General features: G+C 40.6%; 1 protein-coding gene across 2 annotated transcripts in view; it reads right to left on the bottom strand.

The window, feature by feature from the left end:
* ankrd11 (ankyrin repeat domain 11) overlaps positions 1–20592 on the bottom strand; it is a 122007-nt gene that overhangs the window by 16899 nt on the left and 84516 nt on the right. For both annotated transcript variants that reach the window (XM_008405125.2, XM_008405127.1), the window contains exon 4: positions 15166–15298. In XM_008405125.2, the coding sequence (XP_008403347.1) occupies positions 15166–15298 (133 nt within the window). The remainder of the gene's footprint in view (positions 1–15165; positions 15299–20592) is intronic.

Below are 20592 nucleotides of genomic sequence, written 5' to 3'. Positions count from 1 at the left end.
CCTTGACCACCCTCTGCAGAGCCGTCCTCTCAGCAGTCGTGCAGCTGCTGTGCCACACAGTGATGCAGGTGTAGAGAACGCTCTCCACCACATAGCGATAAAAATTCCTCAGGACTGAGTTCCCAAGTCCAGCTCTCCGCAGCTTCCTGAGGAAATAGAGACGCTGGTGGGCCTTCCTGACCAGACAGGAGGTGTTGGTACTCCAGGTGAGGTCACTGGATATATGCACACCCAGATACCGGTAGCTGGAGACTACCTCCCCAGCTGCTCCTCCGATGTACAGGGGCTGAAGAGGATCCTTGTCCCTCCTGAAATCCACCACCATTTCCTTGGTCTTCTTCACGTTGATGCATAGGTAATTTTCTCTGCACCAGTGTACCAGGTGTTCCACCTCCTGTATGGACTCATCACTGTTTGTGATGCGTCCCACTACTACTGTGTCGTCGGCAAACTTCACTATATGACAGCTGGGGTGTCATACGTCGGCAGAGTGAAGAGGAGGGGGCTCAGCACGCAGCCCTGCGGCGAGCCAGTGCTGAGGGTGATGGAGGAGGAGACGGTGTTGTGGATCCTCACAGACTGAGGTCTGTTGGTCAGGAAGTCCAGAATCCAGTTCCCTAGTGTGGAGAGGAGAGCTTCTGCACCAGGGTCTGTGGGTTGATGGTGTTGAATGCTGAGGAGAAATCCAGGAAGAGCAGATGGATATAGGAGTTCCTGCTCTCCAGATGGGTGAGGGCTGTGTGGATCACCGATGAAATGGCGTCAGCAGTGGAGCGGTTCTTCCCGTAGGCATACTGATGGGGGTCCACAGTGACATCGATGGAGTCCTTGATGTGGTTCATGACTAGCCTCTCGAAGTACTTCACGACTACTGATGTTAAGGCTATAGGCCGGTAGTCATTCAGGCTCGTCACGGTGGAGCACTTGGGGACAGGGTGGTTTTTAAGCAGGTGAGCACAGATGACAGTGAGGTATGAAGACGTCCGTCAACACCTCAGACAGCTGATGTGCAGTCTCAGTACTCGCTCTGGGATGTTGTCGGGTTCTGCAGCCATTCGAGGGCTGGGAGGAACTTCTTCACATCTGCTGTTGTCACACAGAGAGGCGTGTCACCAGGTGGTGGAATTACTCTGATGCTGAGGTAGGTGTTAGGATCCTTGAAGCGGCTGTAGAACCTGTTGAGTGCATCTGGCAGTGAGGGGTCCATTGGACTTTGTGCACCCTTGATGTTGTGGTTGGTGATGCACTTGATGCCCTTCCACATGCGCCGGAGGTCGTTGGTGGTGAAGTGACCTTGAATTTTCTGGGTGTATGCGGCTTTGGCCCTCACAATGCCTGCAGCCAGTTCTTTCCTCGCTTCTCTGATGCCTTGCCTGTCCTGAGCGCAGCATCCCGAGCTTTCAGCAAATCTCAGTTTTTTGCTGTGGGTGGAGCCTGTGGCTTTAAAAGCAGGGCTCTGTTCCACTTTGAGTCAGTCTGTGGCTAGACTCCTGAGAAGTAACACTGAAGCTGATGAACTCTTGCACTAAAGGTACTGCTGTTTGTCTGTTTTAACCTGCCTTGGATGTCCTTTGTACATGTTCTGCACCTCTTTGATTTGTTCACCTGAAGAAAAGCTTAATAAATTTCACAAAAGTGATCTCTGGCCTTGACCAGTCATTTATGTTTGACCAAGTCATAAGAGAACCCCGACACATATGGTGTCAGAAGTGGGATTATGGCGAGCCGGAGAAGAGGATCTCGACTGGTGAAGCAAAAATCTGGTCTTCGATCACAATCAAAGATGAAAGAACAGGTGGCTGACAAAGCATGGGAGAGCATGCAGACGACGGATGGATCAGATGAGGAAGGTGAACCAAAACCTGGCCCCAGTGGATCAAGTGCGTCTGGCAGTGAGTTTCTCCCTTTGATGAAGGACTTTATGGCAGGTCAGCGTAGAGAAAGGGCTGCTGAAGGAACTGTGAAACCTTAGGATGTCCCTGCAGCAACCACAGCAAGTACCACATCCTCCCCTTCTGTCAGGAGTTGATGCAGAACAAAGTGATGATGACGATGATGATGATGACAATGATGGTGATCAAAGCCAGCAACCTCGGTCAGTAAGTTACACCAATGATCCAAAGGTTCCCTCTTATTAATTAGGAGAAGACCTTGAAAACTATCTGCTGCATTTTGAGCGCATTACCAAGACATGGAGATGGCCAGAGAGTGAATGGGTATGCCGTCTCATTCCACTCCTTTCTGGGAAGGCGCTGGAGGCCTGTGCTGCCATGGATGAGGACTATACTCACTGCTACAAGGACTTGAAGACTGCTTTGTTAAAGTTTGACATCTCACCAGAGACTTACAGACAGAAGTTCAGAGTAACAAGTATACCTGCTGGTGAAACTCCTACTGAAACCTACAACCGCTTTAGAGGTTTCTACCAACGATGGATCCGTCTGGACCAGCATTCCAAGGAGGACATCGGGGAGCTCATCATCTAGGAACAACTGCTGAGCGTTCTGCCCTCTGATGTAAAGACCTGGGTAAAGGAACAAGAACCTGAGGATGGTCTGACTGCGGCAAAGTTGGCTCTACAGTACATGAACGCACAGCATACCGCGACCTGCTCAACCAGCTGGATATCAAAGGTATGTCAGAAAGCCAACCCAGGAGGTTAAAGGTTCCACCAGTTCTCTGAATCCACCATCTAATGGTAAGACATGTATTTGCTATTATTGCCAGCAGCCAGGCCACAATTCTTCGGTGTGTCCAATAAAGACTACGTTTTCTGGTTCCTGCTATGCTCCTAGAACTGTAAATCAGGCTGGAGTCAAAAACTTTGAAACTAGAACTCATAAAACTGTGACTATGAATGGACAGCAGGTGACTGCATTAATGGACAGTGGTAGTTCCACATCACTTATAAAAGAGTCTTGTACCCGTTGGATGTGCGAACTATGAAAAGAAAACTGAGATTTTGTGTGTGCATGGAGATTGTCATTAATTATGATCAACCATATCTGCTAACTATTGGTTTGGTAAAAAAACCTACCTTTTGATGTCATTTTGGGTACAGATTTACCTGTGATGCTTCATCTTTTGGGAGAAGTACAAACTGAGGGGGACAAAGTTAGCAATATTTCCTGTTCTGTGATTATTCGTTCTCAGGCCAAAGAACAAGTTGAGTCCTTACCTGATTTTGATGGGAGTTTGTTTGAGGTTACAAAGAGGTCTAGAAAATCCAGAAAGTAGAACACATTTGAGAAAAAGTTAATGCTGAGTGGAAATGTGTGAACAGATTTAACAGTAGATGACATGTGGAAAGCACCTGAAAATATTGATACTTTACAGAAACAGGATGTGTCTTTGCAATCTCTGTTTAACCGAGTGAGTGAAACAACTGAAGTTTAAGTGGAGTGGGAGAGAAACGTTTGTGTTAAAAAATGGTGTGTTGTACGCTTGTAATGAAAAACAACCGTTGGTAGTTCCAACTAGCTGTAGGGCACTTGTCATGCATTTAGCACAGACCATTCCATGGGCAGGGCACTTGGGGCATCACAAAACATTTAGGCGTGTCAGTTCACGTTTTTACTGGCCATCAATGTACAATGACATTAATACCTTATGTGCTTCTTGTCCCACATGCCAGAAGACTTATCCTGTTCGGAAGTCAGATCGAGCGCTCCTCCAGCCACTACCTGTCATCTCCACTCCTTTTCGTAAGGTTGCAATGGACATTGTTGGACCCCAAGTGAAGAGTGGGTGTGGTCATCAGTACATCCTGGTAGTATGTGACTATTCCACCTGATTTCCAGAGGCGTTTCCACTGCATACCATTACTGCTCCTGCAATAGTTCAAGCTCTGGTCCAGCTGTTTTCAAGAGTTGGAATCCCAGATCAGATTTTGACAGACGAGGGAACCAATTTCACCTCTAATCTGCTAAAACTCTTTCATAAACAGCTTAGGATCTCAGCCATCAGGATGACGCCTTATCATCCGCAAACTGATGGACTGGTTGAAAGGTTCAACCAGATGATGAAGAGGATGCTGCAGAAGTTTGTAAACGACACTGGCAGAAATTGGGACTGCTGGTTACCATTCTTTCTCTTCGCCGACAGCTAGAACCCACCACCTATGAAGTCTACCATCCTCACAAAAAGAAAGCTACACAGACTTACCATGTGAACTTGTTGAAGGAGTGGAAAGAACAATCATGTCCAGCTCCAGAAACATCATGCCTGTTTAGGTCAGTGGAGGAGGTTCCTGGCATTGAAGTGATGGCTGAACAGTCAACCCCCAATCTCAGTAACTTGACCTCACACCAAGCCTCACAGCTTCAGCAGATCTTCCAGAGACTGTCTCCTCTCTTTTATCCTAATCCAGGAGGGACCACCTTGATTGAGCATGCAATTCGACTGAAAGAGAAGCAGCCAATTCATCAACGCCCATATAGAGGTAAACAACAGTTGGTGGGGCAGTTGCGAGATGAAGTCGAGACCATGCTAACATCAATTATTAGTATCAGGAACCTTCAAACTCTGAGTGGTGCAGCCCAGTAGTCATTGTGTGCAAGAAAGATGGCTCACTGCGGAGTTGCATTGATTTCAGAAAGCTTCAGAGTTCAAAGCCTATCCCATGCCCAGGGTGGATGAGCTGCTGGAAAGGATTGAAAAAGCCAAGTTCATTACCACCCTTGACCAGTGTAAAGGGTACTGGCAGGCTCCATTGGAGCCTTCAAGCAGACAGTACACAGAATTTCGTACTCCTTCTGTTCTTTTCCAGTTTACTGTGATGCCATTCGGCCTGCATGGTGCTCCAGCCACCTTCCAGCGGCTAATGGACAAAGGGTTGCGGTGTGTACTGAGTGTTTTCTATTAAATTGAGTATTATATTTTGATCACAAGTTTATTTATACATATACATATATATATATATATATATATACATATATATATATAATTTTTTTTTCCTTGGTATTATTTGTTAATATTTTGTTTACTTTAAGAGTTTACCTGAGTTAGAAGTAATTGTTTAGTTGTTTTCGCTGGCTTGTTTTTTGCTGTGGGTGGAGCTTGTGGCTTTAAAAGCAGGGCTCTGTTCCACTTTGAGTCAGTCTGTGGCTAGACTCCTGAGAAGTAACACTGAAGGTGATGAACTCTTGCACTAAAGGTACTGCTGTTTGTCTGTTTTAACCTGCCTTGGACATCCTTTGTACATGTTCTGCACCTCTTTGATTTGTTCACCTGAAGAAAAGCTTAATAAATTTCACAAAAGTGATCTCTGGCTTTGACCAGTCATTTATGTTTGACCAATCATAAGAGAACCCCGTCACATATGGTGTCAGAAGTGGGATTATGGCGAACCGGAGAAGAGGATCTCGACTGGTGAAGCAAAGATCTGGCCTTCGATCACAATCAAAGATGGAAGAACAGGTGGCTGACAAAGCATAGGAGAGCATGCCAATGACGGATGGATCAGATGAGGAAGGTGAACCAAAACCTGGCCCCAGTGGATCAAGTGAGTCTGGGAGTGAGTTTCTTACTTTGATGAAGGACTTTATGGCAGGTCAGCAAAAGTGAGAGAAAGGGCTGCTGAAGGAACTGTGAAACCTTAGGATGTCCCTGCAGCAACCACAGCAAGTACCACATCCTCACCTTCAGTGAGGAGTTGATGCAGAACAAAGTGATGATGACAATGATGATGATGGTGGTGATCAAGAACAGGTGACTGACAAAGAATGGGAGAGCATGCCAACGACGGATGGATCAGATGAGGATCTTTGACCAAGTCATAAGAGAACCCTCTCACAGTATGTTAGATGTAGAAATCTTTAGTCACTTCATGATTTGGCTACAATGCAGGAGGCTGTAATGCAACTGATCATCAATTATTAATCTGAAAAATGCCACACCTGCACACAAACAGCCCAACCATAAGTGTACAACCAAATCTCCAGGGAAACATTTTCATTAATCACTCAGGGGGAAAATAATAATAAAAAAAAAACATTAAAGGGGACTATCAGGAGATATGTAAAGTTGACTGAGCTTTATATCATGTTATAATGTTATTCCTTCATCAAAAGCAGACTTGGAGTGTTGCTTTGATTCTTTCATGCCTATTTGAGGAATCGTTGACTCTATGGGATGTCTAAACACTTGCTCAAACAAAGCGCTACCTATTTACCCAAAACTTGGCCTTAGTTCCCAGCTTCCTCTATGCTCCAACAGACTAGCAGCAGCAGCAATTAGCAAACATCTGGTGGAACAGCATTTCTGCTGAGCATAGGAACTACATGGTTCTTATGAACGTTCTTAAGAACTAGAGATGTGCCGATCAGGTTTCTTCCTGCCGATTCCGATTACCCATGAGGGCCGATGAGGGCCGATCACCGATACTGATCACATAATAATTTTTTTAATCATCATACATTATGTGGAAAAAGGAACCATGAATTCACATTAATTTAGACAAAAACTTGTTTTTAATAACTTTTTCCAAGAAAAAAACAAAACAGGCATTGTGCAAATTGTACTGCTATCGGTAATACTATTAACAGACTGAAAACATGGAGGCTCTGAAGAGGCAAAATAATGCAAAAAGTCAAAATAAAACCTCTCAACATTGCCAAAGAAATTCAAGTATAAAACATAACATTCAAGGGCAAATACAGGATCCATTACAATAAACAATCCTGAGTTACTGAATGAAAACTTCCTGATAGCATGGCGGCTAGCTGATTACTGCTAGTTCTGATTGGCTGTTTCTGACTGAGCGGAGGAATTATGCAGAAAAAGGAGGAGATCGATTATTTTTTCAGAGATTATCTGTCTCATGTTAGGACAGCGAAAGTTTTAATACGTATGTAAAAATTATTTTTTACTTCAGATGCTGCAGCTTTGAGCAGAGGTTCGGTGTGAGATTCACTACCAGGTGGAGCAGAAGCGGCGCTCCGTCTGAAATATTACTTCCCATAGCGCGTAACTGCGGTTCAACAGCGAGAGCAGAACCAGCGTCTTACACCGCAGCTCGAAGACTTAAATAATTTTGCGGGTTATTTGTTTAGCTTTCTGACCGTCATGCTAATCCGGGTGAGTGTTTGTAGCTGTGCGCTGCTTTACCTGCTATCTGATCCTCCATATGTCTTTTTTTTTTTTTTTTTTTTTTTTACTGCAGTGAGAAGTAAAAATCGAGTTTGGCTCGATGTAGCCAAACTGTCAAGTATGACAATGTTTTTATGACATATTAGATTCGTTGTGTTGATGCATTTTGACGTGCTTCACGCCGAGGTAATTTTCCGCCGCAACACGCAAACTTCCCCATTCACTCAGTGCGTTATAGTTCCACACGACATCGCTTAGGATTTGTTGCTGCGCGTTTGCGCAGTGTGAAGGAAATAGGAGACCAGCTGCACAGACAGGCTGCGAAATGAGAAGCAGGTGATCAGTTTGTGTGATCGACAACAAGAGACCGTGATCGGCGATCACCGATCATACACTTTTCACGGAAATCGGCCGATTATGATCGGTGGCCGATCGATCGGCACACCTCTATTAAGAACTATTAGGAACTAGACCGTACCTAAGAACGCTTGTAAATGCCATCAATGGATGGCTTGGAGTCTAAGCATTGTGTGATGACGTGCTGAAGGAGGATTGTCAGAAAGAATAGGGGGTTCTTAAAGAGACACGGGCCAATTTCAAGGTGTTATATATACCAATGATAAAAAGTCAAAATTTATTTTCAGTTATGTTTAATATATATAGCAAAGCCCAGAATCTAAATGATTCTCTATGGTGGAAGGTACTTCATAGTTTGAGTTCTCATGAGCCTTGTAATTAGAATTAATTTCTCTGACTTTGGGGAGCTCTGGCATGGCTATCTGGATGGTCTTCTGTACTGCAGGTAAGATCAGCTGCTGTAGCTCCGTCGCTGAGAGGAACTGTGTAAAATGGTTCCTCATGTTTGACATATTTTAACATATTTTAGATTACCAAGATAAAATGGTGTTGCTACAGGATGCAGTTGAATGTGAGTTTAGGTGATCATTTTGTGCTTTGTTTTGTTTTAACCTTCTTTAAAATTGCCATGCCATACATCAACACTAAGGTTATCAAGTCTTGGCGTTTGTTAATTGAGTCAGAATCGTCAACATCTGTATAGATTTTATTTCCCACCCATAATGTGTGTATGGAACAATTGTTTGATAATCAATTCTTCAGATTAACTTAAATCAATAACGCCACACTTGAATTTCCGCTGCAAAAATTTGTCTAAACACACACACACCAAATGCTTCAACTTCTTGTCTTTCCATTTGATGTCTATTTAGGGGACAGTGCTTTAAAGCGTCTCAGTAAATTGATATTCTTCAGCTTTAAGACAAGGGTGAAACCTTACTCTCTTCCCTCCTTGAAACTTGACTAACAAGATAAGAGACGAAAAGAATAGATTAGAAAAGAAAGTGAGCTAGGGGCTGCCAGCCCCATAAAAAGACTGCCTGCCTGAGCCAGAGGGAGAAAAACACATCAAACGTAAATGCCACGTTTTAATAGAGGTAGGTTTTCAAATGGCAGGCAGATAATGCTACAGTGTGAAGTAACGGCAAAATAAAAACACTTTCTGCTTCAGTAAGCTAGCAGACACCACGACAAGACGAACCACTCTAACCAGCCAGACCAGGTATGTTCGACTGCAGTACGTTAAGAGTGAAACGTTGTTTGGGGAGTTGTAAAGGTAGCTCAAACAGGAAGTTAAGGGAGAACTAGCAGGATATAACAGTGTGTTTATTCAATGCTCAGCATAGGACAAGAGAATCGAACGTACAGTGTGAACACAGGAACATGCAAAATGCTCAACAACTAATATGAACATATCAATCAGCACAAACCTGAGCAGCACATTTAGACTATTTTATGTGAAACAATTTGCATCTGTTCATTTGGGAGTCTGGAAAATAAGACAACCTCCCAGAGCTAAATGATGTGCCGACTGCAGATCTCTGCAAGAGCCAATCGCAGCACGCTAACAATACTGTCATAAATTTAGGCAAACTGAAAAAGAAATGGCAGCAGTGAGAACATATTTTATACACAATACAGTGAGTCTTAGTTAATAAAGCTCAGCAACTAAGCCAAGCTAATGATTTGTACCAAATCAAATTGGAAAGAAGCATATGTCAAGCCTTCTGAACGCAGGTTAGTTGTAACATTATGATCACTGATGACAAAGTAAAGAACACCGCTCAAATTCTTAAGAGGTTCTGCTGGGAAGGTCTATGTCTTGGTATTCACAGGAATGTTACTTTTGATAAACTACCTTGATGTAGATACCTAAACAATTCTGTTTTCCAGTCTAACCCTTAAAATACATTAACACCACTTTATCCCTCCCCTGACAGGACAGCAGGGGGTCTGTCAAATAACAACTTAAGAACGGCTTAAAGAAAACAGCATAGCTGTTTTCACACATGCACCAAAGTCTTGAAATGTTGCAGAGTCGTGGTCTGTCAGCTGCATTCGCTGAAGGCTTCAACTTATTTTTATATCACCTAAAATAATTAATCAACTCTTGGAAGAATAATAGTCAGATTATGTTCAGTGAATGAGAAAAAGAGTGTGTACCTTTTGCCTATAGTGTATAAGGTCCAATAATAACTATGATGAACTTCATATCAAGGACAACAGGTGAAAGAAAAGCATTTATTAAGGCTAAAGTGGTGAGTTCTGTCCTCTCACTGCATTCTAAGGTTGCAGGTGACCCTAAATTGACCTTATTATGTTTACAGCTGTGATTCTTGTTCTTGTGCTGCTAACTTGACCCCTTGTGGACTGAGACTTATGTTGGGTCAACCCAACAGACTGGATGTCAACTAGTATTTTTACCATTGCTTTGAAGTCCCACCAACAAATTATATAAGACAGCCTTTTTGCATGATATGCTTAATCTAGAAAGAAAGCAAAACTGATTGCCTTGACACTTTCCACAGAAATTTGAAGAAAAATAACTTAATCTGACAACTTCAGAGCACCAAAGATATAGCTTTTCACAATTCTCTTTTTAAGTAATAAGTAAAAAAAAATAGTGATGTAATAAAAATCTTATAATCTTATTATCTCTATAAGATAACATTTGTAACCCAAAAAAGGACGAGATGAAGCAAGAATAATTAGCTGTTTCGTTGGTTTTTTGGGGGCTTTCCTGATATGGAACCGTTACTTTCATGAATAGTTTTTTTTTTTTTTTGTTTTGTTTTTTATATGAATCTTCGTAGTTACCTCCCTCCCTCTAGTCTGAGCTCTGGTGTCCTGGTGCGCTGGTGCTGTGCTTTAACAGGAAAGAAGAAGAGGAAACGAGATGATCTCAAGTGGGAGGAATGTTGCTGTTTAGCAATCCTCAGGACGTGGTCAAGGATTGCTTGGAGGTCCTCAACACTGATGAATGCCAATAAAAGCTCAGGGTGTGCTGGCAACATTGTGAATTTTTAAACCCATTTTCTCACACTTTTTTCCCCTCTCACTTCACTACTATCTTACACATTAAGTTTGCATAAAAATCACATTTTGATTAGAAGTTGAAAGGACACCAATGCATACTAAAATATCAAGATTTCCCAATCTAAAACAAATACATTTAAAACTTTTCTTAATCACGCAGCCTGATCCATTCTGAAAGCTTTTTATCTGGAAATGTGATAGCTGTGTTTTTAAATATGCATTTTTGTTCACGTGGTAAGTAAAAATAAAAGTCAAAATCTATTCTTTGCTGCTCTGAAATTGCCTTTATACAGTTCAGAAGAAGCCAGTGGAAAGATGATGATTATATGCACACTTCTCCTGCTGATTGGCAAAAATCAGCTTAAACTGGAAACACAAAAAGCAAAAACAAATTAAACCACAATAAAGAAGAAGTGTGAAATATGATAAGGAACAAAAGCAAAAGGCCAACATCATTGGTCAGACAACCACAGCACGATTCTCTGTGCCAGCTGAGCACAAACATCTGCTACATTCTGTTATTTCAGTCGTCTTAGTGATTTGCTTCGGCTTTTGTTACGCATCACAATTATCTCATACAAATTTTCCTTTTGTCTGCATAAATATTTGTAGGACAGTAAAATGCTGATGTCATTATGACTCTACGACAAAGTTGTTTCATTGCAAACAGGTAGATGTCATCCAGTGATAACTTTTTCATTACAACCTTGTTCAGATGGAACCACTAAAATATATGTTTTCCTATAGTTGGATGGGGAACTCATTATCTCAAGTCTGTTTTTGCTATGCACCCTAACCAGGAAGACCTCAACACTGTTTATTTATTGCAACTCATGTCATCATAGCTTTCACCAACATTATCACATATGCATGTTTTCCTAATATCGTCTTGCTCTACTCTATTGTCTACCTCTGGTAAAAAACTAATCAGTTTGGTGCAACTTCTATGTCCTGAAGTTTCAACACGTGTTGTTTTTTTAGTTTCTGAATTGTGTCACATTCTCATTCTGTGTCTCTCCCTTAATGGAAATTTGTCATGTTGAAACTGAGACTGCAGTTGTATCTTCTACTAAAGAGTGAGATCATCATCAGTCAGGAAACCAAAATGTTCGGTTACTGTCAAATAGGCCCCTTATAGATCACCGTTGTGTGATCAACACTCAACCATTAACCCCTGCGCTGCAGATCATTTTGTCATTCACGAATGACAAAGTGATAGATCACACGGTTGTGTGAGATTTCAGATCAAGATTAAGATCAAGATTGTGGAATCAAAGTGTTGAGGCCAATAACTCAACAGCTCGGACATGAGAATGTGCAATGAGAGTTGCTTTGGGCATTTCCCCAACAATACATAAAAGCCGACTAAGCAAATAAAGCCAAACTATTAAGTGAAATTTGGGTGCTATTAGTCAATCATTTGCTAAACAACAGCACAACCTTTGCTAAGCACCAGTTCTGGGTGTTTGCCTTTGGCTTTTCTTATATCCAGCAGTCTGCAGCCAATAGGCCTGATTTAAAACAATGCTTCTTCCATCTGCTGAGACTCAGGTTAGAGAACGCTCCTAATACTGCCTGAGTGCTACACATCTGAGGCTCAATTGCGACTTGAAATGCAAAAACAAAACTGCTGAACTAGACTGAAGGATGAAAATGGAAGGCAGTTCAGATTTTTGTTTCAGCACAGCCCTTAGCAAAGAGTCATTTCCACATATGTATCAACTGTGTCTTTTGTAGAGTTGCTGTTTGCCATCATTCCTCAAGACTTATTCATGTTGCAGAAGCTGCTCTAACCATGCTTCTTTAAAAAAATATTTAACAAATATTACTCTGCTCTTACAACAACCAACACAGGCACTGGGAAGTGTGGATGAAGGAGAAATTTGTCAGAGATGTGAAACACTGACATAGTTGAGTGAGAGCATGAAAGACCGAACCACAAGCCAAACATGAATAAACATTTACCTTACATCCAAAATATATTTTCAAAAGCTCACCTTACGTCATTATACTGACAAAACAAATGGGGAAAAAAATAGTTGATATGCAACATTTACCTAACCGATATTTATAAGTCCAACAAATGACAATAGCAATATATGTAATGTTTGGACCATTGTTTAGGGAGGTGGAACATGTCAACATGCAGGGACTGATTTGCCAATTTAGAACCACAGAGGTCCAAATACGTAGTTATTAGTTCCCTAAAAATACAAAGTATCCCATTTGGGATTACTTTGATTTTAAATGGGATGAAAAGATAAACCACAAGATGTAACTAAAGCAGTTTTGTACTTGTGCAGTTTCAGCAAACGTGACAAACTTGCAACTTTACATTTACCATCCGGCTGATTACGCTATGCAATCACCAGGTATTGCAGCTCCATCAGCAAGCTCTGAATAAGCTTTTCACCAGCAGACATATAGGTAAAAACTAGAGGTGTGCCGATCGATCGGCCACCGATCATAATCGGCCAATTTCTGTGAAAAAGTGCATGATCGGTGATCGCGAGTCACGGTCCCTTGTTGCCGATCACACAAACCGATCACCTGCATCTCATTTCGCAGCCTGCCTATGCAGCTGGTCTACTCTTTCCTTCATACTGCGGAAACGCGCAGCAACAAATACTAAATAATGTGTAACTATAACGCAATGAGTGACTGAGGACGTTTGCGTGTTGCGGCGGAAAATTTAAGCATATGGGGTGAAGCAGGTCAAAATGCTTCAACACGACAAATCTAATATGGCATCAAAACAATGCCATGCCATACTTAACGGAGTTTGGCTCCATCGAGGCTCACTGCAGTAAAAAAGACATATGGAGGATCAGATAGCAGGTAAAGCGCTACCAGTGTTCCATATGTTTTCAGTCTGTATTACCGATAGCAGCACAATTTGCACAATCCTGTTTTGTTTTTTTTCTTGGAAAAAGTTATTAAAAACAAGTTTTTGTCTAAATTAAGGTGAATTTATGGTTCCTTTTTACACATAATGTAACCGGTAGTGCTTATGATTAAAAAAATAATAATTATGTAATCGGAATCGGTATCGACAGGAAAAGACCTGATCGGCACATATCTAGTAAAAACAGAAAGGACAGCCCTGGACACAGTGCAAATTGGATGTAAATATCTCGCAGAGAAAAATGAATTCCAAATAAAGTCATAAATTGCTGGAAAATATACATATCGGCCATAATCACACCTTCTAGACTCACTAAATCCAAATAACGATAAACATGGTTGTTTTTCTTGTCAGAGCATTTCTAAGCTTCATCCAGAAGAAATAGCTTATTATACTTTCTTCTGCTTATGCTATATAGAGTTATGCTGTACACCACTGGTAAGTCAGATTTCAACTAAGCTGGGTTAAATAAACTCAAGCAGGGATCTGTGCTGGAGCTAATCCTGACCTAAAAATGTAAAAATGTTTTTCAAAGCCTAAAACTAAACAATAACTGGTAGAATAACTATTGCAACTATGTATGAAATACATTATGACGAACACCACCACAATCTGTTTTGTTCTTGTGTTTAAATGCATAAATGTTAAATAATAAAGTTTCCCCGATAGCTGAGGATGAATGTTAGCAAATTCAAGTAGTTTTCCAAGTTGCAAAAAAAAGAAAAAAAAAAAAAAGAAAAAAGTGTTAGTTTGGGTGTACCTTGATTCTGACTACAGAGACGAATACAGAGACAGAATTGAGGAAGTTTCAATAGCCCATTAGCGTCAACTCTTTAGCATGCTAACAGGTTTGTAAAGCTATTGTTCCTTAGATGAGGGTTTACACCTGCCCTCATTTTGGGGTTGGGTGGGGAAATTTACCTCTTTCTGGGTAAAACTGGTTGACAAATAATATTAAACCAGACGATGAAGCAACAATAATTATATGCAATGTATGTTGTAAGAGGGAAAAAAAGACATTCTTCCTACATCAGTATCAGAATTTTAAAAAGGCATGCATAAAATGACTGCACACGTATAAGAGTAGCAATCAAAGGAGCAATAAGGACACACATTCAATAAAACGCACTCAATAAAATATTCTAGGGTTCCATAAGTCCTCTGAAGCACATGGTACCCAAATGCAAACCCACATATGTTCTAAAAATAACTTTTCAGTCTTATCAAACAACCCCAAGCCATAACAGTCTTGTGTTGCAGTACTTTGTTTTCTTTCCCTACCTGCAGCACAGAGCTCAGAGTGGTCACTCAGCATAAAGCAATGTAGCAACTCAGCCAGTGTTGAAGATGAAAACTGTAATCTAAGCCTCTGTTTAGCCATAGAATCAACAAACTAAATCCTGGGCCATTTAGACCCAAAGTCAAACAAGAATGAGCTGTAACGTGTTGTTCCCTAATCAAAAATAATCAGAAAACCAGACCTGGGCAGGTCTGTAAATGTTACTGTTTAGAAGTTAACTGGATCATCGTCACACTGTTTTTTCCCCCTCCTTTCAGGAAGCAGGTAAAACTCCTCAGCTCTCCCAGACAGACAGCTACCTTAAAGCTACATGAACTTTACCTCCACAAAGCCGAATCCCCCTTTGTGAAAGCACAACAACTTCCCATCAACCTTGGAGGAAGTGATGCAATGCAAGTCTCTGCCTCTCTGATTTGCACTTGAAAGTCAACATGAAAATGCATATCAGATGCTCAGACACAGTGCAACTTTCTCCTACCTGAGTCAGAATCTTTCTGGTCTCCATTTGCTCCGGCAGTGAAGGGTAGCTTCCTTTTAGGGGCCTTTTCTTTCATCTCTTTGACCCCATCACTGCGATCCAATTTGGGAGTTTTATTTGTCAACACTTTATCCTGCAAAAGAGACAAAATAATTACCAAGACTTCTTTAAACAGAACATATGCACAGATCAAGCAAAGGGAAGGCGATTTCAACTCCTGCATATCTGTTCAGAATAAAACTTAAAATAGACCACCGCAATCTGTGGTTCCTGCAGCCTACTTAATTTTCAGTGCCTTTTTCTGCACCGACTTTTCCAACCTCTGTGGGGTTTTCAAACCATTTTTCCATGAAGTTCTTTCCTAGATTACCTCCCCACAGTCACAAAAAAAAAACATGGGGATAAGAGGCCAAGCTGACGCCTGCTCGGTTCTGTGGCCTAAGGCTGCTGGAAACAATCACGGCACCAAACTTATCAGCCATCAACAGATGTAGATACCTTCATGTGCTTCCAAGCTGTGCTGCTGTGTTTTAATAGTTTGGATCAAAAAACAGGAGGATCAGAAAATTTGTGGTTAACCAGCTCTTCTTGCATCGTAGCGTATGGCACAATGCAAAGTACAACAGCGGATTAAAACTTGACAACTATGAAATGTTTTAAAGCTTGTATTTAAAACAATGCGTGTCACCAGGCTGCTTCCTGGTGAAGTGAAAGAGGATGTACTAAACAAGCACAAATAAACCAAATTAAATCCCACTTTTCAGCTACTCATTTTCGTGCAAACTTAAACGTCTTCATATTGTCTCTCAGCAATAACTTGCAGCTATGTGTTAGATAAGTCCTAATCCTGCAAGGAGACACGTCAGGCCGACTGCACCACTGTTTGCATCAAAATCATGTGCAAAAACAAATGCAGGGACAAAGTTGGGGTTTGATCTGCTGCTGAGGACACAAAGCTAGCCACAATGTTGAATCAGTTTCTCTGAATAAAGAGGAAGAGAACACATACAGCACAATACTCACTGTTGTCACTGACCCGATTCTACAACTCCATCTAGATATGCGAAAGCAAATTCTTAAGCCTGCTGAACAGCTTCTGCTTTGTCTGGTTTTTGAGTTACTAAACAGAAACAGTGGCAACTTATTGAGGATGGGTTTTTTTCCCTTCTAAGGCAGAAGGGTATTAAGGCTGCTTTCTGTTGTATTCGTTAATTATTGCACAATCTTAATGAGTGGTATTTTACTTATTTAAAATCTGTTAAGAAAACATAATTGCTTTATAAGGAATCTTTGTCTTTCTTAAAATATTTTCTTTAAACCCCAGAACTGTTGCTGACAGATTACAAAACTGCTACACAAGGTAGTATTTTAGTTTTGTATAACATTCAGATGTACATTCATTTTATTAGGGTTTTTTTCCCCCTAGTACTTTGGTAAAAACAATTCTATTTTTGTTTTTATTTTCCAATTGCCATCAGTGCAATATTACTGTTTGAAACATCACAATCATAAATGACTATTTGGATCCAATTTTTGATTGATCATCATATTTCAGGTGACATTCATTATTGAAATATAGCATGCAAGTGTATTTTGCCCAGTTTGATGGTTTCAAATTGCATTTGAAACATTATGTATATTTAGTGAGATGGTAAAGTGCAGAAAAAAGTGGGAAATTGGAATGATGAAAGTTAAGAGTCAAGACAATGTGGTTTAATTGTAATCTATATCGCCGTCACAATATTCAGCAAGAGTCGCGTTTACACCTTTTGCTGAAATCGAACAGCTCAACATGAGAGCCACAGAATTACTGCACCTACTGAAAAGTATCTTTTGATTCATTTCTAATACAAAGCTTGCGGTTCCTAAGCTGACCCATCAGAACATACCGTACTCAACTATTTGAGAGGGGCGTAGCCTCTCCAGCTTTTGTTTTTAAAGGAAATGCACAAATGTGCAGAAGCAATTAGCACTTTCCAGGCTGTGTCCTAGGAAGATTAAATAACCTTTCATCAGAGACACTTTAAATGCACCCTTCGCTGCCAAGTTTGTGGAAAACAGAACCTGCAAGAGCAACTTGAAAACAAATATGATAATGTTAGAAAATGTAACGGATCTGCTAGTCTTCTGGCAAATATATTATAATCATAATCATTACTGAAAAATTATGACATATTTAAGGAAATCAACTAAAGGAAATAAACTGACTAGAAGAAGTCCAAATGAAACCTTTGCTGTTTTGGAGTCATGAGAGAAATAGTTACAAAGCTTATAAATATCTGTAGCTGTTTTGCTACATGGTGAAGATATTTTTGTCCAAGAGGTTTAGGATTATGACGAAGACACATGCACACACTCAACTCAGCTTAATTTCCTGTCCTACCTTCTCTTCTCATTCATCTTTAACCAAAGGCTGGATTTTCTATTATGTGTCAACTCTTCAAGCCCCTCCCACTGTCCTGCCCTGCCCCAGTCATAAGACCATGACGTCATGGTACAGTAGAGACAAACACTGTCTGCTACAGTGAACTAATCTCTCAGTCTACACTCAGTTATACAAAGGTTTCTGCACCAGCACACACAAAATAAGCAAAAGCATGATGGAGATAACTGAGCAAAAGCTACATGCAAGCTGAGAGGACAGCAACAGAATGTGTAAACACTTCTCTAAAGCAGAGGGGAAGCACTAAGCGCAAATATATTTTTGTTAAATTAAATGTTAAAGCTTTGACAAGAGGACTTTCTTTTGATCTTTTTCTGTCAGATTATAGCCTATTTGGTGGTCTCTTAGCAGTGACTGCTCTTTTAATCTCACAATGTTTTTCCCACCCCCTTGCACCTTTCCCCTCCTTCCCTCTCTCTTTCCCTCCCTCCCTTCGTGGCAGAGTCTGATGCAATCCTTTGCAGAGGGCTGTAAATCTACGCCTGCATAAGCAATGCCTCTCTTTGCCAGTTAGTGTCGGCAGGTTAACTGTTGATGGAAACCATGACCATCATCGCGCCGTGCAAAACATTTTGTCGATCCGCACGGTAAAGCTCTACCCGCGTTCAATTAATGGGGACACCATCCCCATTCTAGTTCACATTAAACAGTGAACGTGTCTGATGTGGTAGAGCTCAAAGTGTACCTGGGTGATTCTCACGAACCCAGTGTTTTGAATGTCTTTGAAGATTTTAAAGTCATACTCATGAAAACTAAAAATAATTCACTTTTATTTGAACAATCATCATTTCTAATATTTGGCACAATTAATTGTTTGTTACCAAAATACTTTTTAAAATGTTTTTTAACTAATTTTGGAGTCAGAAATTCATTACCGTAATGCGTCCCAAGTAAAAAAAAAATGCTTACACCTCAATTTATCATTGTAATTATTCAAGCTGGTTTATAAAAAAATACTACCAACTTGTTTAAAACTATGTAAACTAACTCAATATTGTAATATATAATAATTTCCTATTAAATAATAAAAAATATTTTAATAAAAGTAAGTGTCCGGAGGTGAAAAACTCATTACCGTAGCACCTTGTTGGAAGTCCTTTTATATTTATAGAATTTTTCAAAATGGAGTTATTTTGACCCATAATGCACCACAAAGAAGAGAAGACAAAAGATGGCTAAAAAATAAGATTGTTTGACATCGTTTGATTATGATAATTGTTACGTTTCTCCTTGCATATGCCTATTTCCTCACTTGAAGTGATCATTACCGTAATGTGCATTACCTCATGTGCTTAAAAAGTTAATAATTAGATATTTTCCTGTAAAGAAGATATTAGGGAATTTGTATTGTAGGTGAATTTTTTTTTGCTGAGTCACCATAGCATGCTACCATTTTAAGCTATCTTATGCAAATGTCACTCATTACCGTAATGCACAACTTTCATTACCGCGTAATTTGAGACCTGTTGTGGTAATGAAAAACAAKATTACGGTGATGAACAGTGTCTTTTTGAAATGAAAATATAGATAAATACATAGTGCATTTAAACTTTAATACTCCTTCTTATTGTTTATTTACACAATTACAGCAGTTTTTGATATACTTCCTACTTATGGAAAATGGTTATACTATTTTATGGCAACAAATATTAATTACCTAATAGGAAGGGCAAAAGGACGTAGTGCTGGATATCAATTAAAATGTCCAAAAATGCTACGATTCAGAGGGGCCYATATTAACTCATGATCCAATTTGATGGTTTTTCGATTCATTTAAGGATATTGCGCCATCAAAATTTTACTTGGAAGGTGAATGAGTGAAAGATGTATATTGGGGGCAGTTCTCCTGGACTGGCAGCCTGGGATGGTGGTCCACCTATTTAAAAAGGGAAGATACAGAGTATGCTCCAGCTACAGAGGGTTCTTAGGCCTCCCTGGTAATGTCTATTCAGTGGTTCTGGATTAGTCGAATCTAAGATTCAGGAAGAGCAGTGTGGTTTTTGTCTTGGTCGTGGAGCACTAGACCAGCTCTACATCCTCAGCAGGGTCCTGGAGGGTGCATGGAAGTTCGCCCAATCAATCTACATGTGTATTGTGAACTTGGAAAAGGTRTTCGACCGTGTCCTTCAGGGACAGTGAGAAATCAACAGGTGGATTGGTGCAGCGTCCACAGCGTCCCCTACAGGGAGCCCTGTAGGGGCTGACTTACTGTGCTTTTCATTGTAAGCAGCAATGGCTTTCCATTATGGTTGCGCAATAATGCAACATTTTCTCAGTTGTACCAGTCTGCCCTGGTGAAGAGCGAGCTAAGTCAAAAGACGAACCTCTCAATTTACTGGCCAATCTACAACCCTTCCCTCATTTATGGTCATGAGATTTGGGTCATCACCGAAAGAACAAGATCACAGATACAAGAGGCTAAAATGTTTTTTCTCTGGGCTCTCCCGGTGAGAAGCTTGGTCATCCGGRAGGAGCTCAGAGTACAGTCATGGCCAGAAGTTTTGGGAATGATTCAAGTGTTAGTTTTTACAGAGTCTACTGCTTCAGTTTTTATAATGGCAATATGCAAATACTCCAGAATGTTAAGAGTGATCAGCTTAACAGCAATTAATTGCAAAGTCAATATTTGCCTAGAAATGAACTTTATCCCCCAAAACACATTTCAGCTTCATTGCAGCTCTATCTTAAAAGGACCAGCTAACATCGTTTCAGTGATTGCTCCATTAACACAGGTGTGGGTGTTGATGAGGACAGGGCTGCAGATCAATCTGTCATGRTTAAGTAAGAATGACACCACTGGACACTTTAAAAAGAGGCTGGTGCTTGGCATCATTGTTTTTCTGTGAACCATGGTTATCTCTAAAGAAATACGTGCAGTCATCATTGCACTGCATAAAAATGGCCTAACAGGGAAGAGTATCGCAGCTAGAAAGATTGCGCCTCAGTCAACAATCTATCGCATCATCAAGAACTTCAAGGAGAGA

Source organism: Poecilia reticulata, linkage group LG3 (genome assembly GCF_000633615.1).
Source record: "Poecilia reticulata strain Guanapo linkage group LG3, Guppy_female_1.0+MT, whole genome shotgun sequence".
In the NCBI taxonomy this organism is placed as follows: Eukaryota; Metazoa; Chordata; class Actinopteri; order Cyprinodontiformes; family Poeciliidae; genus Poecilia; species Poecilia reticulata.
Note: the sequence above shows the minus strand (reverse complement) of the source record. Positions and strands in the feature narration are given on the sequence as shown.